The sequence below is a fragment of the Stegostoma tigrinum genome, chromosome 6 (genome assembly GCF_030684315.1).
Source record: "Stegostoma tigrinum isolate sSteTig4 chromosome 6, sSteTig4.hap1, whole genome shotgun sequence".
In the NCBI taxonomy this organism is placed as follows: domain Eukaryota; kingdom Metazoa; phylum Chordata; class Chondrichthyes; order Orectolobiformes; family Stegostomatidae; genus Stegostoma; species Stegostoma tigrinum.
Window position 1 is genome coordinate 65,928,527 of NC_081359.1, and position 26,361 is coordinate 65,954,887.

A 26,361-nucleotide genomic window follows, 5' to 3' on the forward strand; every position below is an offset into this window, starting at 1 on the left:
CAGTGGGTGGTGGGGGGGGGGGGGAAGAGCTGGGCTGGTTGTGTGGTGCAGTGGGGGGAGGGGACGAACTGGGCTGGTTTAGGGATGCAGTAGGGGAAGGGGAGATTTTGAAACTGGTGAAGTCCACATTGATACCATATGGCTGTAGGGTTCCCAGGCGGAATATGAGTTGCTGTTCCTGCAACCTTCGGGTGGCATGCAGGAACCCCACCTCCTCCCCCCCCTATACTCTCTCCACCTATCTTCTTTACTCTCCATCTTCGGTCCGCCTCCCCCTCTCTCCCTATTTATTCCAGTTCCCTCTCCCCATCCCCCTCTCTGATGAAGGGTCTAGGCCCGAAACGTCAGCTTTTGTGCTCCTGAGATGCTGCTTGGCCTGCTGTGTTCATCCAGCCTCACATTTTATTATTTTACATTCCTGACTTCCATGTCTAGATGAAAGGTTGACCTGAAATATTAATTCTAATTGTTTCTTGCTTCTTAGTTCTTCTAGCATTGCCTATTTTTATTGTTAATAATTTGTTGGTTTCTTTTCACACCTTTAAGAATTAAGTCAAGTTTGTAGTTTTCCAAGTTAAGTCTAAGGAATGCTTTGGAAGAAGTGATTTTGTATGTTCGTGTGATTTGAACAACACTAAGAAGCCAGCAATTATTGCTTATCTTTAACAGCCCTTGAGGATGTTGGTGATGAACTACCTTCTTGAATTGCTGTGGTCCTTCCAGGTTGTACACAATGGTACTTTAGGGAGGAAGTTCTTAAAGTATCCAGTGTTGAATCAATTCCCTTTTAAAGCCCTGGGAAGGAACTATTGATTGGCTTTGTTGCAGTTACCTATGTTAATGTTTTTTTGCTTTTGATATTTTTACTTCAGTACTACACTGAAGTCAGTCTAAATTTCATGCTCAGTGCTTTGCTGTGACACTTGAATCCCAGAACCTTCCAATTTGGAGCCACAAGTGCCACTACTAAGTCACAATTAATGTATTTCTGTTATGGTCACTGTTTTTGAAATGCTGAACACCTTCACATTTCCCTTGTTGCACTGGAAATGTAGTGACCAAGAAAGTTTTCCTGTGTGCTTTACAGGAATTTATTACCTGTAGTACATTTTTTTTATGCTAGTCCATAGTAGCCTTCCGTTATCATGATTTACTTATTCTTTTCCAAAATTTACTCTATTTTCTTGCACTCGTTGGGCTGTAACGTACAACCCATAGAATAAAGTATTTGAGATGTTTAATAATCTGTTAGCAGTTTTAAATCAATAGTTGAAGTTCTTGAGTATTGCTGAAAAAAAGACACCCTTTGTCAAAGCTTTTCATTTCTCACTCAGGTCACTTCATAAGAATATAAATTCAAGGGGGAAAAAAAAATCAACATTTATACGCCATGAGAGCAGAGGTACTAGTTAATTGTCAAATGAACTCTACTTGCATTGCCATGGAGAATGCTGGTTGTCAATCAAGAGCCAGACTTTATTAATAGTTAAACAGGCTAGTTGACCAGAGCATTGCCCTTAATCAGTGAATGGCTGTCTATTTTTAGTTGAAACAGGCGCAGTGTATGTGGTGTTTCTGTCCAACAGAAAAGGGCCATGTGTCTAAATGGTCGTCAGTGTAATACTTCATACGCGTGACTATCCAGCAAATATTGCAGAATCAAATTTGAGCACCACAAGCATGATTTGGTTAGATGGTCATACTTTGCTATAAATAGCTGAAGCGACCTGTATGAAATGATCCCCCAGTCTTTGGAATGTATAGCCCGAAGTACCTGACATCACACCAATGCACAAATTCATACACCATGTTACTTATTTGTGTAATAGGTTTAAATGTCGTCTTGATTTAACGGTCATTTTATTATTGACAAACACGATTTGTATTAAAACGTGAACATTACAGCGCAGTACAGGCCCTTCGGCCCTCGATGTTGCGCCGACCTGTGAAACCAACCTGAAGCCCATCTAACCTACACTATTCCATTATCATCCATCTGTTTATCAATGACCTTTTAAATGCTGTTAAATTTGCCGAGTCTACTATTGTTGCAGGCAGGGCAATCCATGCCCTTCCAAATCTGAGTAAAGAACCTACCTCTGACATTTGTCCTATATCTATCACCCCTCAATTTAAAGCTCTGTCCCTCGTGCTAGCCATCACCATCTCAGGAAAAAGGCTCTCACTGTCCACCCTATCTAATCCTGTGATCATCTTGTACGTCTCTATTAAGTCACCTCTTAACCTTCTTCTCTCTAATGAAAACAGCCTCAAGTCCCTCAGCCTTTGCTCAAGATCTTCTTCCTTCCAGATCAGGCAACATCCTGGTCAATCTCCTCTGCACCCTTTCCAAAGTTTCCACATCCTCCCTATAATGCAGCGACTAGAACTATGTGCAATACTCCAAGTGCGGCCGCACCAGAGTTTTATACAGCTACAACATGACCTCAGTACTCCGAAACTCAATCCCTCTACCAATAAAACCTAACACCGTACATCACCTTAACAGCCCTATCAACCTGGGTGGCAACTTTCAGGGATCTATGCACATGGACACCAAGACCTCTCTGCTCGTCCATACTACCAAGAATCTTACCATTAGCCCAGTACTCTCTATTCCTGTTACACCTTCCAAAATGAATCACCTCATACTTTACTGCATTAAACTCCATTTGCCACCTCTCAGCCCAGCTCTGCAGCTTATCTATGTCCCTTTGTAACCTGCAACATTTGATACTATATATGGTAGTATGTATTGATACTACATACTAACTCAAGCCTTTGAGAAACCTTGCCCTTCTGAGATCAGCTGTGGTAATAATGATGAGGCCTGAAATAATAATCATTGCATAGTTAAACCATTCAAATACCTTTTAATCTCATTCTAAATATCAGATCAATTTTAACTTAACAACTAATATAGCTCCAGTATTGAAGAAATACTTAGAGTTTGTTTTATCTTTTTATGGTTTACACAAATAAACTAAGATTGAAACAAAAACGGAAATTGCTTGAAAAAACTTAATAGTCTGTAGAAGGGTCACAGGACCTGAAACATTAGCGTTATTTCTGCTTTGTCTTCATAGATGCTGCTAGACCTGTTGAATTTTTCTAGCAACTTTTTGTTTTTGATTTACAGCATCTGTAATTCTCTTTTTGAATTCAGCCAGTATTAAGGATCAAGACTGGACCTTGCTTTTTAACTTTGTTATTAGTTACTGCCGTGACGGAAATCCACAACCAGTTTTAACCATGTGAATTGGGGAGTCATTATTATTTTGCCCATATTTGATATTGCATAGCGTTCATATGGTTTGTTAGGAGTAAACAATTTGCATCTGGTTGAGTAGCTTTTAGTGGTTTGAAAACTGTGCTTGAAAACTATAGTTGATATGTTTATTTAAATTACATTTTTAGTCTTTAGATAGTTTTGGAGTTAATTTGTTTGTTGGAAAAACCTGCAGGAGCAAAATGATACTACTCTCCCTTCTACAAACCATTACTGACATGTGACCAAGCAAAATAACATTGTTTCAAAGCTATTTAAATATTGAATTGATGTTTAAGTAAGCCATTATCTTACAATGCTAACTTTGGCGTGAGACTGGAGAACTGAACCAAAGCGCAAACAGCTTTTAATTTTCATTCTACTTGAAAACATTTAGAAGTGGTGTTTGATTATGGAAATGTGCTGTGGATCGGGTCAATTTTATTTCTGTAAATCAAACTGGTACAAAATTTAATTTGGAGCATATGCTGCTTTCCTAGAACAGTTTCTACATTTGCGCTGAAGTCTAAGGGAGATGAATGCTAACATACCTATGACTTGATCGCTTGTGATTTTAATCTCTCCACCTCCCATCCTCCCCTCTCCCAGGTTTTATCTCTCAAAGTAATGTCAACTCATCATAACCCCTCCTGGCAAAATCGTCTGTATTATCCTGGACGGTAGAAGCAATCTCCATTTTAGCATTTCAACAAATAATATCTATCTTTTCTTTGACTCTTGTGAAAGCCCATGCAAGAAACTTAATGGACTTGGTCTCCAATATTAATGTCATCTATGGAGCTGTTTCAAAGACCACTGTGTCCTTTGCTTGTCTCCTGTCACTCAAGTTTCTTCCCCTTCCTCTCATCAGCTCATTTTCTTCAATCTTTGGAATGTTATCCAATACTAGCTTCATTCTCACCCAAGCCAAAGTCTTAATTCATAGATTTCACTTTAGTTTCTCGCTTTGTCCCCATGTTGTTTTTCAAGTGCAGAATCTGAATTTGTGCAGAGGGTACAGTATGCCTCACTTTACTCAGATTTGCACATCACTGGATCTCAACATACCACATGCTTGCAATGAACTAATTTTTAATGTGTATCTTAACCTGCGCATGTCTTATCCTATCACTTCAGGCCACAGTTTAGCCTGCTGTGTTCCTTTTATTTGTTTATTCTGCCTTTATTTCTGCCGCATTTCCCAATCCCCCTACATATTGTTATCATTTTTGAAACGTCTTTTATACCAACCTACTCAACCATGTCTTTGCTTACCTGTCCTAACTTGTATGTAATCCATTTTAACTCTAAAGTGCTTGGAATGATTTTTGATTTTAAAGGTGCTATATAAATTCAAGATTTTGTCTAATATTTGGTTATAACCTCATTATACCCTATGTTTAAGTTCTGTCTGAATCGTTAAATTCAGTTTTGTTTTGCATTTGCAATTCAGTACTACCATTATGGTTTGCTTCTGGATCAACTCATCCTGTCTATAGATGTGCACAGTCTTTTATTGATAAATGCAAGAGATTAAATCAGTTGTTGTAGAATTGAAAAGTAACTGTGCAGAAATTATTTTAAAACAAACTGAGGTGAGTGAACATGGATGAATATATTGGCTTAAGTGAATGGTTGAGGCTTCTTCAATACAAGTTAAAGTTCATGCTTGTTGATGCAGGCTCATTGTCATAAAGATCTTGTGCTTGCAGAAGCCTATTGATTCAAATGATTATTTTATAGTTGGCGATGAAGATGTACAGATTGTTTTTGTATTGACACCCACACCTGAACAAGCAGCTCTTGCTAAGCAGCTACAACTTCCACAAACATTCTTCTGCTACAAGAACAAACCTGGTTATTTTAGTGATGACGATGAGGATGGTAAGTTACTGACTGGTGTGTAATGCAATTTATTTACTATCTGAAATTTAAGGAAGATTAGCACTGCGAGTCGTAAGATTACTTAGAATGAACCAATTGGGTTTTTTCAATCAAAACGGCCTATCTGGGGGACCCCAACTCGTACAAACTACTAAATGATCAGTTCTTTCAATCTCTTCTGTTTAATTTTAAGGTACGACAGGACAACGTGTTCCTGTGCATTGTGTGCCCTGGAATATGTGGGAAATTGTGGGCCCTATCAGTGACCTAGAGATGTGTGACAATCCCTGCATTAGCTGAAGAAACTTGCTGTCACATGGTAGCTGGAGAGCGGAGCGCCCTCCTTTCCTTTTCCTTTTTCTTAAAAACAAAGGGCCGGAATGCAACACCTTGCAAAATCTGACCTGTTAAAACTGAGATGATTCTGGCCAAAGTAGACTGGATACAGTTACTTGAAAAGTCAGAAATGACTGTATGAGTCATTCAAAAGCAATAATCTGCTGTGTAGGTGCATCAACAGTGTGTGCTCTGGAGTTGGCAGTACCACCCTCGTTATCCTTAGCGTTCACAGTGAGATGAAGCAGAGCAAGTATATTTCAGTCAATCACTCTATAACTATTATGAGTCTAGAGGAGTATAGAAAATGCAGGAGTGAATTAAAAAAAAAACTGAAAATATAAAATGAGGATATGAAGAACGTAGTGACACATACAATCGAGGGAAAACTCAAAGATACAAGGTGGCTAACTAAGGAAGTGATAGAACCCACAAGAGCTGTACAAGGTTATTTGTGCGTGGAAGTGGAAGATGTCGACTGAGTTTATGAGTACATTGCATCTGTGTACTCAAGTAGTAGGAAGGTGGAGACGTTCCAGTTAAAGAGAAGTGTGAAATATTAGGTACAATTAATGTGAAAGGGAGTGCTGGAAAGCTGACCTCTTTGAAGATGGATAAATTAACAAAGCTAGATAGATTGAGTCTTAGGCTGTTCAGGAAATCCAAGGAGGGAGAAGCAGTCAAATCACTTTCCAATGCTCAGTAGATACAGGTGAGGTATCAGGGAGCTGAGAGGTTTGCAAACATTGTACCATTGTTTATAAAGAGTGCAAGGGCTTCTCGACAAAGTGAAGAATTGGATCTGAAATTGGCCTTTGTTTTCTGTCACTGATCCAAATGAGTGATTTTTGAAAATAGAAAACCGTTTCAACCAGCATTCCACAGTGTTGTGTCCTGTTTGTGTATATTAATGATTTGACCTTGAGTGCAGGAGGCATGATTGAGAAGTTTGCAGGTGACAAAGCATTGCCATACCATTGATAGTAAGATAACTGTCTACTCCAGAATGATATCAATAGTTTCATCAAGTTGGCAAATGGAGTCAGTTCAGAGATTTGGGAAATAATACATTTGGGGAGGACAAACAAAGCTATGGAATATGATACCAAAAATGGGTGTGGACAAGTGAAGGAGTAGTGACAGATCTTATGGTTCCTCACGTCCCTGAGCAGGTAAGTCAAATGGCAAAGAAAGCATATGTAATGCCTGTCTTTCTTGGATGAGATACAGAATACAAAAGCAAGGATATAATGCCAGAATTATAGAAAATGAAGGTTAGACAACAGCTAGAATTCTGTGTATGGTTCTAGCCACTGCATTTCAAAAAGAAAGGATATGATTGCAGTGGAGAGAGTACATAGATGATTTAGGAGTATGTTACCAGGGCTTCAAAGTTGCAACTATGAGGAAAGATTGGACAGGCTAGGGTTGTTTTCATTAGAACAGAGGATGCTGAGAGGTGAGGTAATTGAGGTGCATAAAATTGAAGGGCATAGGGTAGAAAGTTCTGGAGAGGTGAATTACCAGAGAGCGCACATATTGTGATTTATAGAAGGGTTAAATGGGACATGATTCTTAGGATAGTGGCTCACTGGAATTCCATAAGAACAATAAAGAAAAGGAAGAGGCATAGACTATTCAGCCCAGTCAGGCCTGCTCCACCATTAATTAGGATCATGGCTGATCCAACATTCCTCATCCAATTTCCTGCCTTTTCTCCATAACCCTTGAATTGTCCTGCTTATCAAGAATCTACCCCAGCCTTAAGGACGCTGTCCTTATTGCTGACTGTGGCAAGGAGTTCCAAAGATACTGAACTTCCTAAGAAAAGAGATACCTCCACCTGTCTTAAATTGATGCCCCTTTATCGAGATTCTGCCCCTCTGGTCTTTGATCGTCCCATGAGGGAAAACATCCTCTTGGCATTTACCCTGTCCAGCCCCATAAGAGTCCTGTAAGTTTAATTGAGATCATCTCTCATTCTTCTAAACTCCAGTGAGTAAAGTCCCAACCTTTGCTCATAAGTCAGTCCCTCCGTAGATCGTCCAAACAAATCTTTTCCGAACTGTAACAGTGCAGTTTGCTGCCTGTTCGGTGATGAAGGCAAGGCAGAAACCTTCATCTTGCTGAGAAGTACCAGGATCTGCAATGATCCATGATGCTTGCAATAATGTGTTGGATTTGGAATTAGAAAGGACAGCTCAGTTCTTCCCTTTTTTTCAGCTGACAACACAATGAATTGAATGGCTACTTTCTGTGCCTTGGTTTTTTAATGCTTCTGTGATTCTCACTCCAAGCGTGTCACATGCTATTTGCCTTGTACTTCCCCACGCAACAGAGAATTAAATTATTTGGTTTATTTATGTATGCATTAACGGTCTTACCAATCACATCATTGTATTCTGATCTGTGGAATTGTGGTTGAAATTTTGAGGCACAGAACAAAATTTTAAAGTAAAATCATAAATACTAATTTGGCTAGCAAGATGTTTTTATACTTGAATCCTTAGTAACAAATGTCAAATTAAAATTTCTGTTTCAGACGAAGACTATGAAACTGCTGTTAGGAAACTCTGTGGAAGATTGTATCAAGATAAAGAAGAGAAACAGAAAACACCTAAAACAGGTACAGATTTTAAATTGCCTCCACAATTTATGCAAATTTAATCTTTTGGCGGTTTAATTTGAGTCTTGTTATACTCAGTGACATCTTCAGAACTGGTAAATGTTTTGATCCAGGTGAACCAAAGGAACAGTTACATTCTAATGAACTAGAAGACTTCTCTGATGCAGGTACATTTTCAATCTAAGTATTAATTTTGAAATCAAAATAATTACATTTTAATTGTGATTATTTAAGACAAGATGCGAAAAACGGCTTTTAAAAAAGAAGCTTGGTGAAATTTTGATACACTTAACTTGATAATCTGGATACAATGTAAATCATGGCAGCAAGACTCTGAAATAGAAACTGTTATATATAGAGGATTTTTATTGTAATTTTGTCAATCTTTTAACATCCATTATTTTCCAAATCAAGGTACATCCTTGCAACTTACTGATGTGAAGCTGTATGCAGATGAACAAAGAGATCACAAGTCCTGTGCAACAGGTATGTATATTAAAAGGTTTAAAATTTTGAAGTTGTCCAGAAGTTTATGATACCTACAAATTGGATTGCATGATTTGTGGACAACTGCAAGTTGGTGGCTCCATTGATCTTTAGTCTTTGGCGTGTTCATAAATGGATCATCTGGTTTTTGCATATCTGAAATTGTCCTAAGCTGCATAACAGCTGCTAATGACAGTTTTTATAGAAGAAACCTGTCACCCGAAATAAATTGAAGACTACTTCGTAATCAGGATCAAAAGCGCAAGTAGATATAGTATTGCATGTGATATGACCGTTCCATTTTGAAGAAAGGATATATATTTCAAAATTGTGTATAAGAGATAAACATTACATGAAGGGATAATGAAGTTTTTTTCCATTTTGTTTCATTCAAGGGGCTGGAATTTATCGAAAGTACTTTCCAGACTGTACTTTCTCACTCTGCTCCCAACTGAATGATTAGTGCATTTATGTTCTCTCCTTCCCACCGTTGTGCCCCATATTTTACTTAACAATTGTTTATCTGGTATTAGTAAACCAAATGGGAACCAGAGGAATAGGGTAGTAGTTGCAGAAATTGAAGGAGAGGCAGAAACCAAGTTAAACATTACTAAGAACGAGAACAGGCAAGGAAATGCTGCTAAGAAGAGCAGGGGAGGTGGTCTGTATGGCATGTGTTTAAATGCAAGAAGTACAGTAGGCAAAGTTGATGAATTTAGAGCTTTGGTTAGTACTTGGAATGATGATATTATTGTGATTAGAGTCTTGGCTGAAAGAGGACAGGACTGGCAGCTGAATAGCCCAAGCTTTAGTTGTTTCAGGTGTGATATAAAGGATGGGGGCTCTGAGAGGAATATCTCACAGCTGTATTGAGGGAGGATATGTCAGAGGACTCATGCAGCGAGGCAATAGGAAGGGTGACATCACAATGCTGGGGGTATACTACAGGCTTCTGAACAGCTAATGGCAGATAGAGGAGAGAATATGTAGACATATTTTGGAAAGATGTAAACAATAAAGCAGGGTTGTTGCGGTGGGTGGTTTTAACTTCCCTTGTGTTGACTGGGACTGACTTCGTGCCAGGGGCTTGAATGGGTCAGAAGTTGTAAGGACCATTCAGGAGGATTTCTAGACACAATATGTAAACAGCCCAAATAGTGAAGGTGTTATACTGGACCTGGTTTTGGAAAATGAGCCTGGTCAGGTGAGTGAAGTTTCAGTAGGGGGAGCATTCCAGGAGTAGTGACCATAGTACTGTGAGTTTTAAGATATTCGCAGATAAGGATAACAGCAGTCCTCAGGTGAAGGGGTTAGATTGGGGGAAGGTGAACTACAACAGTAATTATGCAGGAACTGGAGAATTTTGATTCGAGGCAGTTGTTTAAGGGTATATCCCCATCAGACATGTGGGAGTAATTCAAATGTCAGTTGATAAGAGTTCTGGAGCAGCATATTACAGTGAGAATGAAGGATAGGAATGACAAGTTTTGGGAACCTTGGATGACAGGAATGTTATCACCTTGGTGAGAAAAGAAAAGAAAGCAAACATAGATCCAGGAGGAACGGAACTAATGAAGCCCTTGAAGTATATTGGCTCGAAGGGCCGAATGGCCTACTCCAGCACCTATTGTCTATATAAGGAAAGAACGTAAAACAAGGATTTAGAAGGACTAAAAGGGGTTAGGCAAAGTTGTTAGCAAGCAGGATTAAAGAGAATCCCAAAGCTGTTTATACAGAAACAAAAAGCAAGTGTTGACTCACTCAAGGACATGAGGGAATCTGTGTGGACCCTGAAGAGATAGGTGACGTTCTAAATGAATACTGTGTTGGTAATCACGAAAGTGAAGAAATTGGTGGGGGATTGTCTCTGGGAACGGACTGTCGAATTTCAAAGCAAAGTTGCTGTTAACACTTCTTGAGACATATTTAAAACATTTTAAGGTAGATAAGGCTCTGGGTCCTGATGGGATCTATTCCAGAATATTGAGGGAGGCATTGTTGAAACATTGATCGACATTTTTGTATCCTGTTTGGCCACATTTGAGGTCCCAGAGGGAGCAGTGCAGTGGTTAGCACTGCTGTCTCACAGCACCATGGACCCAGGTTCGATTCCACACTTGGGCGACTGTTCTGTCTCTGTGGAGTTTGCACATTCTCTCCCTGTGTCTGTGTGGGTTTCCTCTGGTACTCCGGTTTCATCCCTCAGTCCATAGATGCGCAAGTTAGATGGATTGGCCATGCTAAATTGCCTGTAGTGTTCAGGGAGTTATAGATTGTATATTAGGTGGGTTATAGGGGGATGGCTCTGAGTGGGATACTCTGAGATTCGATGTGGACTTGATGGGCCGAAGGGCCTGTTTCCACACCTTAGGGATTCTGTGATCTATGACTGGAGAATAGCCAATGGTGTCCCAATGTTTTAAGAAGGGTAGCAGTGATAACCCTGGAGATTACAGGTTTATGATTCCGGTGGTGGGGAAATTATTGGAAAAGATTCTAAGGGACAAGATCTATACGCATTTAGAAGCCAATGGACTTATTGGCGTTAGATAGCATAGTTTTGTGCAGGAGAGGCCATGCCTCACTAACTTGCTTGTGTTTTTTGAGGAGACGACAAAGATGATTGAGGTAAAAATGGTTGATATTGTCTATAGGGACTTCAGGAAAACTACTTTGACAAGGTCCTTCGTGGCAGACTGGTACAAAAGGTGAACTTGCATGGTATCAAAAGTGCGCTGGCAAGATGGAAAGAATTGGCTCTGTCATAGGACACAGGGTCACGGTGGAAGGATGCTTTTTGCAATAGAGGGCTGTGACTCGTGGTGTTCCGCAGGGATCAGCGCTAGGACATTAACTGTTCATGATCTGCAGAAATGATTTGGAGGAAAATGTAACTGGTCTAATCAGTGAGTTTGCGGATCATCAAGATTGGAGTTGTGGATCGTGAGGAGGATTGTCAGAAGATATGGCAGGGTGTAGATTAATTGGCTACATGGGCAGAAAACGACAGATGGAGTTTAATCCAGACAAATATGAGGTGATGCATTTTGAAAGGTCAGGTACAAGTGGAAATTATACAGTGAAGGGCAGAACCCTTAGAAAGATCTGAATGTGCATGTCCACAGATCACTGAAGACAGCACATGTAGATAAGGTAGTGTAAAAAGGCCTATGGAACGCTTGCAGCTTTATAGAACTTGTGGATGGTGTGATGGCTCAGTGGCTAGCACTGCTGCATCACAGCACCATGGACCTGGATTTGATTCCACCCTCGGGCGACTGTCTGTCTGTGTGAAGTTTGCACATTCTCCCTGTGTCTGTGTGAGTTTCCCCTGGGTGCTCTGGTTTCCTCCCAAAGTCCAAAGATGTACAGGTTAGGTGGGTTAGCCATGCTAAATTGCCCATAATGTTCAGGGATGTGTTGATTAGGTGGGTTATAGCGGGGTGGGTATCGGTGGGATGCTCAGAGGATCGCTGTGGACTGGATGGGCCAAAGAGCCTGTTTTCACACTGTAGGGGTTCTATGATGAACTTTAATTAGGCCACATGTGCAATATTGCATCTTGTTCCAGTCATCACACTACCAGAAGGATATGGATGGTTTGGAGAGGGTACAGAAAAGATTTACCTAGTATGGTGGATTTTAGCTATGAAGAAAGGCTGGATAGACTGAGATAAGTGTGGAGTGGAGGAACAGAGCAGGAAAGCTGAAGTTTCAGTTTGGGAGATAGTAGGAACCGCAGATGCTGGAGAATCTGTGACAGCAAGATGTAGAGCCGACGAACACAGCAGTCCAAGCAGCATCAGAGGAGCAGGACAGCTGACGTTTTGGGCCTAGACCTGAAACATCAGCTTTCCTGCTCCTACGATGCTGCTTGGCCTGCTGTGTTCATCTAGCTCTACACTTTGTTTCAGATTGGGACCCTTCTTCAGAACCACCTTCTCCACACTCTTGTCTCAGACTCCAGCATCGGCAGTTCTTACTATCCCTGGATAGACTGAGTTTGTTTTCATCGGATTGGAGGAGGAAGTTGAGGGGCAACCTAATAGTAACCTTGTGAGTGGCATGGATAGAGTGGAAAGTACGAGGCGTTTTCCCAGGGTGGAATTACTAGGGGACACATGTTCAAGTTGTGAGGGGGGGTGAAGTTTAAAAGACATGCGCAAGGAAAGTTTTTCACACAAATGATGGAGAGTGCCTGGAAACCATTGTCGGAGGAGTTGAATGCAGACCCAATAGCAACGTTCGAAAAAGTACCTGGACAAATACATGAATAGGAAGGGAGTAGAGAGAGATGCATCCTGGAAGTGTAGGCCGTTTTAGTAAGGAAGGGCAAAATGTCAGCGCAGGCTTGGAGGGCTGAAGGGCCTGTTGCTGACTGTATTGTTCTTTGTTTTAAAACTACAAACGAAATTGCATGGGAATCATACTCAGTGCTATAATTTAACTCCATCAAACATATAAAAGCAATCCTTTAAAGTATTCAAAACTAGTTTTGTCACTTCTATTCCTCCTAGCATAACACCACTGATCCTTCTGGATAGTTCGTTACAAACTTTACCGATGTATTTTAAGTATGGCTGCCATGTAGTTTGTGCTTATTGGTACAAACCTGAAGTGTTTTGTTTCCTGACTTTTCAGATTGCTCCAATGAATGTCGGCAATCATTCCTGTGCTTGAAGGATTGATTGTGAAAGTTAATGTGAGAATAATATTGCAATATTATGGAATTCGTGTGTTTGTGGCATCCCAAGTGAGACCGCTGTTAATCCTTAGGGATATCATCCTAGTTCCCAGCAGGAACAGGAGACTGACAGCTCAGCTATTATTGAGCTGCATCTGGTGCTGAAACCTTTTTTCAAGCTTTTGGGCAACTTTTCTTCTTCCTAGTATCCTTTTTGTAACCTTATACTTTTCATAGTAGATTCCAGTGGGGACACTCTAGTGGAAGATGGTGACAAAGACTGTATTCTTGTGTGGGAGAAGGTGCCGACCCCGAAAGAGAAGTTGAAGGCTGAAAAGTTGTTGCTTCCTTCCACGTTTTTTTGTGGTATAAACAGTGATACCGAAGGAGAGAAGGAAGACGATGACTTTGAAATTGAAGTTAGAAAAATCAAGGAATCACAAGTAAGGTTTAAAAATATCTTTATATAACCAGTGGAGTCAAAGATACAGATAATGTCCTTCATCCAGCACACTGTATTTGCAACACAATCACTCCTCCTCCTAATAGAATATTCTGGTATTGCCCCAATTTGTCACAAAAATTTTTCCTCCATTGATAGTTACCATGAAGCAAAATAAAAGCTCACTTTTCTAATGCATTAAATATTTGCTGATTGGAAATTAGCAAGTGATGTAACTTGCTACTCCTTGAGTTGGGTTTCATTTTGCGCCAGAGGCTTTATCAGTTGTTATTTACTTTTATGCTGTTTGATTTTAAAATGGATTATTGTGCTCTTGTTCGATCTAAAACAAATACTCTTACTGATTCTAAATCGATATATTACTATTATCATAAAGTTGGGTAAGTGGTTGATTAGATAAAAGGGCATTTAGTTCACTTTAACATATGTAATTTTTGGACCATTTGTTTTTATTGCAGTTAACTGGGATGTGGCAATTTGTTTTTGTTACAGTTAGCACAAGAAGAAATCATCAGCAGCTCCACTTGTATAGATTCTGCAATCCAATTGAATGAACCGGAGACTACTGAACTGGTTAATGTTTCAGAGGCTGAAGCTAACTCTACAACACAACTTGAATGTAACGAATTCTCTGCAGATGATGGCAGGCCCATTGATTTAACAACTAAAAAAGAAATGGAGCCTGATTCTACTACTGAAGGTACTAAAAAGGGGGTGCGTGTTAGCAAGAATATTTGTGGAGATGTTCCCATTGGGGATAATGTTGGTAAAAGTCCAATGATTCTTCAGATTTTTGAAAAGGAAGACACCAGGACAGGAATGAATGGTGAAATAGTTATGAAATTTCAACCAGTTGAGCATCTTAACTTGGAGTCATTCCTACTGCAATCTTTTGAATTTGTGTTGGGCATTTGGGGATGGATAACTTCTTCAAAGGAATTTGTGAAGCTTGTTTTTAATTAAGTGTTTAAAGCCCTTTTCAAATTTTTTGAACACAAGTTCCAAGTGAGTTGAAAATTTTAAAAAATTAGCAAACAACAAAAGTGGCCGTAATAGAATCTTGTTAGACTGAGAGACCAATTAAGTCCCACGTTCTCATCACTGAGGAATGCTGAAGGAACTGGTGCCAATCTAAAGTGTTGGGTTTAACTGACACTGCCTTCTGGCTTGCGTGCTGAGCTGATGTCGCGGAATTTCATGCATAAATTGGAGACAAGCTTGGGTATTCCTCCTGTGCTAGCTTCTGTATGCATAGTTTTTCATGCAGGCTTTCGACGGCTCCACTCTATTCTCAGAATTTATGCTTGCTCATTTCAAACTCTGTCTTGCTCTCACATTCTGCCTCACCTTTACACACACTCCCTACTTTCTCTCACTCTATCTTGCACAGTCACATTATTCTCTCTCTCTCTCTCTTCCTACCAAGTCTCTCACCTGTCCACATTAATGTGGGCCTGGAGGTCCAAACTTAGCAGATTTCCTTCCCCAAAGGAAATTGATTACAGTAAAACCCATCTTTGGATCTGATGCCAATGAAATGGGCTGTTTGGTCTTGGATGGAGTTAAGTTTCTTGTGGTGTTGGAACTGCACTCGTTCAAGGACTGTTTGGTCAGTCCTAGCATGCAAGTGCGGCAACTAATTCCGGATGCAAACGGATGTGGACCTTTTGCGAGGGACGTAAAGCATAAAAGCAGGAGAGGTCTTGCTATAATTGTACATTTGTTTCAGAATGCATGTAGTGTACCAGTTATAGTTTAAATGTCAATTGCTTGGATTGAAGCCAGATCAGAAATTTCACAAACATTGCAACATTGCCTATATCATCACAACTTTTGAAATTTTCAAGGGGCTATCAGGGACTGAGATGTTGCATTTTCAGTCTTCTACTGTTTTGTTTAAAAATAAACAAATCAAACATTATTGAACAGGTAATGTTGCATTCGTTTTATTGAGCGGCGTCTTTCAATTCCTTTTGCAGTGCACAGCACTTCTGTCAAATATATAGCAAGGCCAGTGCGTCCATCCTTCAGGGGCCCAAAACTGTTCACAATCTTCCAAATGTGGCCTGACCAGAGCCTTTTAGAGCCTCAGATGTACATTCCTGCTCTTGTGTTCTGGCAGTGTCAAGACAACTGCTGACAATGCATGTGCCTGCCTAACTGCCAACTTAACCTGCATGTTAACCTTAAGAGAATCCTGCGCTAGGACTGCCGAGTCATAGAATCAAGAGTTGTACAGCACAGAAACAGACCCTTCAGTCCATGCCAAACTAAGCTAGCCCCACCTGCCTGCTCATGGTCCATATCCCTCCAAACCTTTCCTATTCGTATTTGCATGGATATGCCTTTGAAATATTGTAATTGCATCCACCACTTCATCAGGAAGTTCATTCGACACACAAACCACCCTCTCTCTCTGCACTTCAGATTTTTGAAGCATTTCCCATTTAGTAAACAATCTATCCCTCTTCTTTCAATCAAAGTGCATAGCCCCTCACTTTCCCACCTGATATTTCATCTGCCATTTCTTTGTCCACATTCCTAGCCTATCCAAGTTCTTCTGCTGTCTCCTCACCTCCTCAACCCTACTTATCCCTCCACCTATCTTTGTGTCATCTATAAACTTAACAACAATGCCCTCAGTTCCTCCATCTAGATCATTAATGAATCGCACGAATAGTTGTGGTCCCAACATTGACCCTTACTAAACTGTTAGTCACCAACTGCTGTCCTGAAACAGACCCCTTTATCCCCACTCTCTGACGTCTGTCAGTCACCAGTCCTCTATCCTTGCCCCTAACACCAGGGGCTCTTATTTAACAGCTTCTTGTGCAGCACCTTGTCAGAGGCCTTCTGGAAATTCAAACAGCATTCACCGGCTGTCCTTTATCTAAGCTGCTCATTAACTCTTCCAAGAAGTCTAACAGATTGTCAGGCATAACCTCCCTGTGATGAAGTCATGCTAAGACAGCCCTATTTTACTATGAAGTTTCAACTTTGCCTCGTTCTCATCCTTAATAGTTGACTGTAAAGTCTTACCAATGACTGAGGTCAGGCTAATTGGCCTATAATTACCTGTCTTCTATCTTCCTCCCTCCTTAAACACAGGGGTGTGACCTTAGCCATTTTCCATTGGCACCCACTTTGACTCCAGCGATTTCCTGAAAGATCACCACTAATGCTTTCAGAATCTACTCCGCTGTTTCCTTGAGAACTGGAGAATGTGGACCATACGGTCTGGGTGACTTATCCACCTTTTAGACCTTCCAACTTCCCCAGCACCACCTTTAGTGATGGATGGTACAATCACCTCTGCCCCCAACTCTTGAAGTTACTGTCTTGAAGTTTTGTAATGCTGCTGATGTCTCCCACCTATTTATTTCTTCTGCCATTTCTTTGTTCCCTATGACTACTTATCCAGTCTCATTTTTCCAGAGGTCCATGTCCACTCTTGCCTCTTTTACTTATTTATATGTAGCACGGATTTTAAAATTGCCATTATAATTATGAAGCCTCTGACTAAAGTAAGCAGAGAAAAATGTTTTATTTCCTTAGCATCTTGAATGAGATTCAAACAAAGTTCCGCATTAAGATATAGTTCATCATATCCTACAGAGGAATAATGGAATTGGTTAATATTGTTCTGAAGGTGACTATGGCACCTGTTTTAAGAACAAATTTGAAGTGGATTCACTTGCAAGTTGCTCCATGCATGAAATCATGTCTGTGCACCTTTAAATAATTTCAAAGAAAATACACGATTTAAGTTGTCCAAATTTACAGAGAAATATCATGCCTCTTTGAGACTGTTATTACTCTCGACATTGTTTAATGGCAAGCCTTGTGAAAAAAATGTTTGTTGTTTATCCAGATTATGATTTTTGTTTTCTATCTTGCAGTGAATGGCATATTTGGATTCGGTGACACGAAAACAGTTTCTTTTGCAGATTTGGCTGCTCAGAGTACAGAAGGATATGCGTTTGCACCAAAAGGTAGCATCTGACTCGTTGGTTGATGGCTCTGAACATACAATGTATTTTTGGTTTTAAACTTAGTTCACCAAGGATGCACAAGATTCAACATTGGGTTTTCAAAAAAATAAATTTCTCTTTGTGATATAGTTTAACTTGCTGACAGTTGTTAACCAGATAGTCAGTCATGCCAAATCAATTCTCTGCTGGGTGAGCTACCCTGTTCTGTATCTGAGTTTTAGGAGGTACTAGAGCACAACTTGGACTGTTGCTACAATTTCCCCTTAAGCCGAGAGTCCTGCTTCTCTGTCTCTTATTGTCTTGAGTTGAGCTGTGGCTTGCTGATCAGGAAGTTTAATCTGGCCCTTATTGTTTGTTTTAACCATTGTGAGAGTAAGTTATTAATGACCTCTGTAGTATAATGGGTTGATCAATTGGCTTGCCGCAGATTGCATGGAAAAAAAATAACGAACTCTAGAAATAGAACTGTGATCAGCCTGTTTCTCTTCACCTATACTTCATGACCTAAAGAGCATTTCCAGAAGTTAGGTTGTTCTTTTAAATTTTGCTGCATTGGTGCTGCTATGCTTGTGAGCAGTCTATATATTTGTTCAGCTATGGTGTAGTCCCCACTAGCAAAACATAACAAGTCCCATAATAGCCGTTTGAAATGTAACTTCAAAAATTAGAAATAATAGTATTTATTGCAGAAGAAGCCATGAAGCTGTCAGATTATTGTGTACTAGCTGCTACTACCTGAGTGAGCTGCAAGAGTGAAGAGTGAAGAGTGAAAACAGAAAATTTAAATTGTAAACAAAACATTTCTAATCACTTCATTTTGAAATTAATGCCATTGGGGCCTATTGACTTGTAAATCCTTGGTCTTGTCTTGTCTACATAAAAGTATCCTTCTCAATTTGTTTGACTTAAATATTTGCTTTATTTAGAATGAACAAAGTGAATTGTTTTACTGAATAAAACCAATTTCTGAACCATTTAACTTACAAATGTCAACAGTTTTCAGGTTTCTTGACAAATAATGAAAACAAACTATATATCTTATATTTTTTACATAGTTCTCCTATTTTTTCAATTCGGTAACAAACGTTTAAATGGAATTTAGCCTTTTAAAAAATGAATAGCTGTTCATAGTCTGGATGTTTTCTTGACAATTTGTACAGCTACAGATAGTGCTGAGTTTCATCATACTTCATCTTGTTAATGGCTTTCTTGTGTTTTATGTTTAAAGATATTCTTTTTAGTAATTTTTGACAATGTGCTTTTAAAATCTGCAAAAGTTCCCAGTGAGCTGTTGGTAGTGATAAACCAATGCTGTTTTCTTTCTAATATTGAAAAATATGATATGTTTTAAAAAAAACAGAAGCCAATTTCACATGGGCAAATGCAGGAACTGCTGTGTTTACTTCGATGGTGCCCAGAACGCCATGTGATGAAGATGATGGCACTGATGTGGTACCTAGCAATGACATCCACTTTGAGCCAATAGTTTCTTTACCAGAGGTAAATTTATTGTCGAACAATTTGTACAAATACACAGAAGCCTTTTTGACTGTAATTTTTGATCTTTGTTGCCTAGAATTTAGTCTGGTTGTTAATATTGTAATGCAGTACTAACCAATATATATTTGTTTTGAAGTATAGAAATCTTATAAAAGTTGACTGCTGTTGAAGTTCAAATGTTAATTCTGTAATGTGAACAAATGCAATTAATGTCACTAGGTTGAGACAAAATCAGGTGAAGAGGATGAGGAAATCCTCTTTAAAGAAAGATGTAAGCTGTATCGTTGGGACCGTGATATTTCTCAATGGAAAGAACGTGGAGTTGGAGATCTTAAAATTCTGTATCACTCCCAAAAGCGATGTTACCGTATTCTGATGAGGCGAGAACAGGTTCTTAAGGTCTGTGCGAATCATGTTATTACTGAGGAAATGGAACTCAAACAGATGAATACATCAAACAATTCCTTTGTTTGGACTGCAGCTGACTACACTGGTAAGACCTGGACCAGTATTCTATTGTGTACAGTTTGTGTGTGTGTGTGTCGGGGGCGGGGGGGGCCGCAGTGTAGGTGGGAAGGTCAGTTGTGATTGCTGCTGAGTGAAAAATGTTTTGTACTCTGCATAATCTTTACATCACTCGGACATCGGTGGAAAAGTCATGAAAAACTGTTTTGTAATTGTTTGAGTTTTACAAGTATAAATTGCATATTCCTATTTGTATTTTTTCAGATGGCGAAGCAAAAATTGAGCAACTTGCAGTACGATTCAAAACTCCAGAATTGGCTGCTGCTTACAAAAAGAAATTTGAAGAATGTCGAGACGCACTTTCGCAACTCCAGAAATCTGAGGAATCCCAAGCTGTAGCCCTGTCAAATAGCAGTAACCCTGTTGTTTATTTTGATGTGTCAGCCAATGAGGAGAGTTTGGGACGAATTACCATGGAACTGCTATCAAATAAGGTTCCACGAACAGCTGAAAACTTTAGGGCCCTCTGCACTGGAGAGCATGGTTTTGGATTTAAAAATTCAATATTCCATAGGGTTATTCCAGAATTTGTTTGCCAGGTAATTATTTTTGCTTCTTTTGTGCATTTGCTTTAGTTGCATCGTTTTTTACTTTGGAAGATGTTATGACGTTTGTAGCTGTAGCATAAAATGTATGCCAATATATTGCTGTGTTAAAAGGTGGCTGGGAGATGTAGTAAATTACAGATTAGAATACAGCACTGATATGAATCAAGGATTCATAGTGCCTGCTATTGCAGAGAGGCAAATGTTGGTTCCAGGTGAAGTTGATTTTACAGTGCAAGTTATCACAAGTCACTCAAGGACTTACCAAGCATGCAGCACAGAACAGGTATTTTGGATCAGTTAGTTTTGTTGCTACCTGTCGGGAAATCAGTTAGCTTAATTGGATGGATGTTTAAGGTGCAAAGTGGCACCAACAGCATGGGTTCCATTCCCTTACAGGCTCAGGTAATCGTAAAGGCCCCTCCTGCTCTGTCTTTCCCCTTGGTTGAGGTTTTGTGATTCTTGTGTTAAATCACCACCAGTCATCTAACAGAAGAGCAGCTCTGTGGTCCTCTGGGACTATGACAACTTTACTTTTGCTTTAGAGTTTCTATACATTACCTCCCATTCTGTCTACCTCATTCCAATCTTTAAGCATTTTTTCTATTCATTGGAACAGTGATAGGCCATTCAGCCTATCAAGTATGCCAGCCCATTCAGTGTGATTATGAATTATCAAACTCTTTAATGCGTTTTATCCACCTCATTGCCATAACACACATTCCTCTTTTGTAGCTGCTTTATGAAAACATCCAAGCTATTTGTCTCAATAGCTGATTGTGGCTTTAAGTCTCTTGTTCTGAGTCCTCTGACTGGAGAAATGTCTCTTTCCCTAATCTATGCGTTAGTTTTGTTGGATTCATGGCTCCCAAGTTTAAGGTTTCCCATAAGTGGAAACATTGTTGCTTTGGCTATCCTGTCCAACTTATTCGTTTTCAAATTCTTCTGTTTATCAAAAGTGTTTTTGATTTTGTAAACAAATATTCCAACCAGTTCAATATTTCCTGATGGTTCTATATCACTCTTGTAATCTTTTGGGGTTTTTTGCACTTTCTCCTGTGCTTCTATGTACTCTGTTGTGTGGAGTTAGGACTTATGCACAATACTGTGTGCATCCTGGTCAGGGCCTACATAAACGTGTGTTCTGCTTTTGAATTCTACAGCTATAGAAATAATTCCTTTTACTGTACTTCATTATATTTTATTAATATTGTTGATTTGCTATGCCATTTTTAATGATATTGCTATCCCTAATCTGTTCTTTTCCATTCACTTTCATTTTCTAAGGTACAGGTTATGTTTCTGTTTTTCGAAGGAAATGCGTCACCTCATTTATCAATAGTAAACTTCACTTTGACTCTTAACTGCGCCTCCTTCAAGTGGTGCAGCAAGTGCAAAAGCCAGTTTGCACAAGGCAGGAATACTTGGTTGAAAAAAAGTGGCCTGGATTTTGAAGTCTGGGTGTAAAGTACTCACTGTTAACTATGTTGACAGTTGCACTCAGACTTTTTGTAGGCCTCAGTGCAGAATGTCACGCCTGCTGTGTGAACCAACATGGTACCCTCCAGAAGTAGTGTTTTCGTGTCTGAATAGAAACAGCTATGGCAATAAAATTGAAGAATCTTTTGAAATATGTGGAACCCAAACCAGAAATTCTATATTGGATTAAATCATACAGAAGAAAGCAGAAAAGATTGGCTAAGAAATATGGAATTAATATAGTAATAAGAAAAATAATACAATTGCTTAAAATCACCAACACTGAATTTAAGTGTTGCAACATTGTGAAGTTAAAATTTCATTGCTCAGCCAAGTAGGTCATTTGGTGGTAATTAGTACTAATTGCACCGTTAAAAATGAGCGTGCACCTAGAATGCTGAGGTTCTAAGATTTTCTGACATTTAGCAAGTTTCACCCTGGCATTGATTTCAAAGCTAAATCAGTGAATATGTGCCAGTAAACATTCTGGGGAGAGGGATAAGTGACTGCTCCGTCCTCACTACTTCTGTCTCTCTTGCTCATGCATGGCATTATTCTGCCCTTCTGTGACAATTACAGTAACTTTAATTTGCTACTGCCTTCTCTTCCTTGTTTCGTTGTGCCATGCAGAGTCAGGGGACAGGTGAGTTGTGTGGCCATCAGTGAGGTGAAGGTGCTTAGGCATTTGGATAATTACCATGACTGGATGGACTAGAACCCCCAGGGTTCTAAGGAGATTGTGGAGGCATTGGTGATCTTTCAAGAATCACTGGAATCAAGAAGGGTCATAAAGGACTGGAAAATGGCTAATGCAACATCCCTGCTTACAAAGTTGGGGGAAATCAAAATACTGGTTCATAGTTCCTTGTAAGTGGAGTCACAGGTAGACAGTCTAGTGAAGAAGGCATTTAGTATGCTTGCCTTTATTGAACAGTGCATTGAAAATAGAAGTTGAGGTCATGTTGCGGCTGTACAGGACATTGGTTTGGCCACTTTCAGAATAATGTGTGCAATTCTGGTCAGGGTGGAGGCTGGTACAATTCCAACATTTTAACAGGCACCTGGATGGGTACATGAATAGAAAGGGTTTAGAGGGATGGAGGGTCAAATGCTGGCAACTGGGCCTAGATTAATCGAGGATATCTGTTCGGCATTGACAAGCTGGAGTGAAGGGTTTGTTTCTGTGCTGTACACCTCTATGACACTAGAAGCTGGTTAGCGTGATCTCAATTGTTGGTGACATTTTAGAATCCATTATTAATTATCAGATTGCTGAGCAAGTGGAAGTGCATGGTAAAACAGGGCTGAATTAGCACTGCTTTATCAAGGGTAGGAAATGCCTGACACATCAGTTAGAATCCTTTGAGGAGGTGACAAGCAAGTTAGACAAGAGAGGTAGTGGATGTAATTGATTTCGAATTTCTAGAAGGCTTTTGACAAGATGCCGCATAGGAGGCTGCTAAATAAGATAAAAGCGTATGTGGTGTTAGAGGTAAGGATAGAGGATTGGCTGCCTGGAGGAAGAAGGGGGTATAGAAGAATCCTTTTCAAGATAGCACCTGGTGACTCGTGCAGTTCCACAGTAGTCAGTGTGGGGTCTAGAACTATTCATATTATACATTAATGATCTGGATGAAGGAACCTGGGGCACTGTTGCTGTGTTTGCACATGAGACCGAGGTGGAGGGACATAGTGTTGAGGAGTTGGGGAGGCTGCAGAAGGATTTGCACAAACTAGGAGAGAGGGCAATGAAAGGGCAGGTGGAATATGGTGTGGGAAAGTGAGAGGTTGTGCACTTCAGTAGGAATAAGAGGTGTAGACTATTTTCTAAATAGAAAAAAAGCTTTGGAAATCTGAAACACAGGGACTTGGGACTCTTAGTTCAGGATTCTCTTAAGGTTAACATACAGGTTCACTTGGCTGTTAGGCAGGCAAATGCAATGTTAGCATTCATTTTGCAAGGACTGGAATACAATGTACATCTGAAGCTGCATAAGACTCTGGTCAGACTGCATTTGGAATTTTGAGAGCAGTTCAGGGACCTGTATCCAAGGAAGCATGCGCAGGTCCAGGAGAAGTTTACAAAAATGGTCCCTGGGATGTAGGGCTTGTCATATGAGGTGTGGTTTAGAATTCTGGGTCTGTACTCAACAGAGTTTAAAAGGATTAGGGGGATCTCATTGAAACTTTCACAATGTTGATAAGCCTGGATAAAGCGGATGTGGACAAGTAGTAAAAACTAGAACCTGTGGGCACAGCCTTTTTAGAACAGAAATGAGGAATTTCTTCAGCCAGGGGTATGTGAATTTTTCCTTGTGTGTGGAGGCCAAATCACCTGAGTGTACATAAGAGAGGTTCTTGCTTACTAGGGGAGCAATTGTTAAAGGGAGAAGACAGGAAAATGGGGTTGACAATTAAGTCTGCTGTGACAGAATGAAGGAGCAAACTTAATGGGCTGTTCAGCCTAATTCTGCTCCTATATCTTATTGTCTAACACTTGAACATTTTTTTATTTGTTTATGGGTCATGGGTTTTGTTTACTAAGGCAGAATCTATCCTAGTGACCCAGAGAGCAGTCAGGAGTCAAATACATAGTTGTGTGTTTGGAGTTGTATGTAAGCCAGGCAAGGTAAGGACGGCTTGAAGGACATTAGTGAACAGCTGGTTTTTATTTAACCTACTTTCGAAGAAACCTGTTCAGAGACGTTGTTATTATATATCTCTGGTGTAGGTGGGACTTGAACCCAGGCCTCTGAGGGCCCCTAGCCATTGTCTGTGATTAAACAGTTGCCAATAAGACTAGGTTTCTATTCACTTTTTAATTGAATTCAGGTTTCACTATCTGCCACAGTGGGATTCAAATCTGTCATCAGAACATTAGGCTGGGATTCCGGATTACTAATGCAAACACCCCACCTCTCCCAAATGGTATGCAAGCTTATATTTTGAGACAAATATTTGAGAAATATGTGCCATGGGGACATCCATTTAATCATCGTATCTGACTGCATTGCATTGTTTGGCTTAATGGTTCCAAAAATATTGCAACTAGTTGGACTCCTAGAACATTTCTAGCACATCGGCCATTCAACCTCAGAATCTAAAATGTTGATTGCTTTCCCAGTTCGAGGATGATACCCTTCCTTCAGTTTCCTTCTTGATAGAATAACATTTTCAACTAAATATCAGATTTTCCAACTAGCTAGTGTATTTTCAGTTCATGCTCTTACTAATTTAGAGTTTTGAAAAAAGCCAAAGAGTCGCTGAGATTTTAAATGATTTATAAGTATTGTTCTTTAAACAAAGTTATCAAGCAGCAATGAGAATGCAACAGTTAAAATGAGTGAACAGTAAAAAAAATACACTTGCATGCTAACTGAGTAAGGCTTAAGATTTGGGTGAAGACTGGCTTTGTAATGTTTTGTGTAACATGAATTTCATTCCCTTTTCAGGGTGGTGACATCACAAAGTTTGATGGATCTGGTGGGAAGTCTGTTTATGGAGAAATGTTTGAAGATGAAAACTTCATTATACAGCACTCTTGTCCTGGTTTGTTGTCCATGGCAAATAGGGGCCGAAATACCAATAATTCACAATTCTTTATTACTCTAAAGGAAGCCAAGCATTTAAATTTGAAGCATGTAGTTTTTGGCTATGTAAAAGAAGGCATGGATGTTGTGAGAAAAATTGAAACATTTGGTTCTGAAAGTGGCAAAACAAGTCGAACCATTACAATCACTGATTGTGGGCAGATTTCTTAAATGGAGAGTACCCAGTTTCTCTTTGGTCATGCTGTCTATTTGGAATGCTGTAATATTGGATGTTGCTGGGATGTTAACTGTACTGGTCTGAACATTGGATGTACAAATTATATTGATGGCTAGCAGCTGTCCAAGTTTGTTAGTGTTGAATATTGCATGTTTCAGAATAAAAATTTTGGCAAATGAGCGGTGACATTTATCTTAAATGTAAATGCGACACTTTACAGTTCCAGTCGAACTTTGCAGAGCAGTTTAAACCTGGCAATCAAAGTTAAGAGAAATTTTCCTTAATATGCAACTTTTTAAAGTGTGCAGAATTTCAGAATTAAGTTGGGGATTAGTAACTGTTTTCCAGGTCTAAAAGTGGTAATTGCCAAGCGGGATTTGGTAGTATCAACCAGGCTTTGCATATTTTTTGTTTTGTTTTAGTGCAACCAAAACACTAGATTTTGTTTCAAAATCCTGGAATGAGGTTACATTTGTTTGTTATTTTGTTGCCAAGATTAAAGCTCTGCTGTTAAAAATTACATTTACTGAAACAGATTTGACACTATTGTAAAATATAGTCATTTTTTACAATGATTTTCTAGTATTTGCTAATGTGATTGGCTCTGTAATTTTAAATTGGTAAATTTAACTAGTTAAAACCCAAACTTTATAAATATTTATAATAAAGGTATAGTTGTATCTACTGGTGGATTTAAGCATTTTCTTCAATTTGTTTCAAATACATACAGATTTGAAATGGAGGTACATGCCTTACCAACAATAAATTTTATTGTACCTTTCTAAATGCTTTCAGTTTGTGTATT

The 26,361-nt window shown here is 39.5% G+C and overlaps 1 protein-coding gene across 3 annotated transcripts in view; it reads left to right on the plus strand.

Moving 5' to 3' along the window:
- The window catches only part of ranbp2 (RAN binding protein 2), a 68,509-nt gene extending 42,237 nt beyond the window's left edge, over nucleotides 1–26,272 (plus strand). For 2 of the 3 annotated variants that reach the window (XM_059646616.1, XM_059646614.1), the window contains exons 21-31: nucleotides 5,012–5,152; nucleotides 8,031–8,114; nucleotides 8,228–8,281; nucleotides 8,529–8,600; nucleotides 13,522–13,727; nucleotides 14,240–14,447; nucleotides 17,647–17,739; nucleotides 19,100–19,239; nucleotides 19,459–19,732; nucleotides 19,969–20,303; nucleotides 25,241–26,272. In XM_059646616.1, the coding sequence (XP_059502599.1) occupies nucleotides 5,012–5,152; nucleotides 8,031–8,114; nucleotides 8,228–8,281; nucleotides 8,529–8,600; nucleotides 13,522–13,727; nucleotides 14,240–14,447; nucleotides 17,647–17,739; nucleotides 19,100–19,239; nucleotides 19,459–19,732; nucleotides 19,969–20,303; nucleotides 25,241–25,549 (1,916 nt within the window). In that variant the 3' untranslated portion in view covers nucleotides 25,550–26,272. The remainder of the gene's footprint in view (nucleotides 1–5,011; nucleotides 5,153–8,030; nucleotides 8,115–8,227; nucleotides 8,282–8,528; nucleotides 8,601–13,521; nucleotides 13,728–14,239; nucleotides 14,448–17,646; nucleotides 17,740–19,099; nucleotides 19,240–19,458; nucleotides 19,733–19,968; nucleotides 20,304–25,240) is intronic. The other variant, XM_059646615.1, reaches the window with a different exon arrangement.
- The last annotated feature ends 89 nt before the right edge of the window (nucleotides 26,273–26,361 follow it).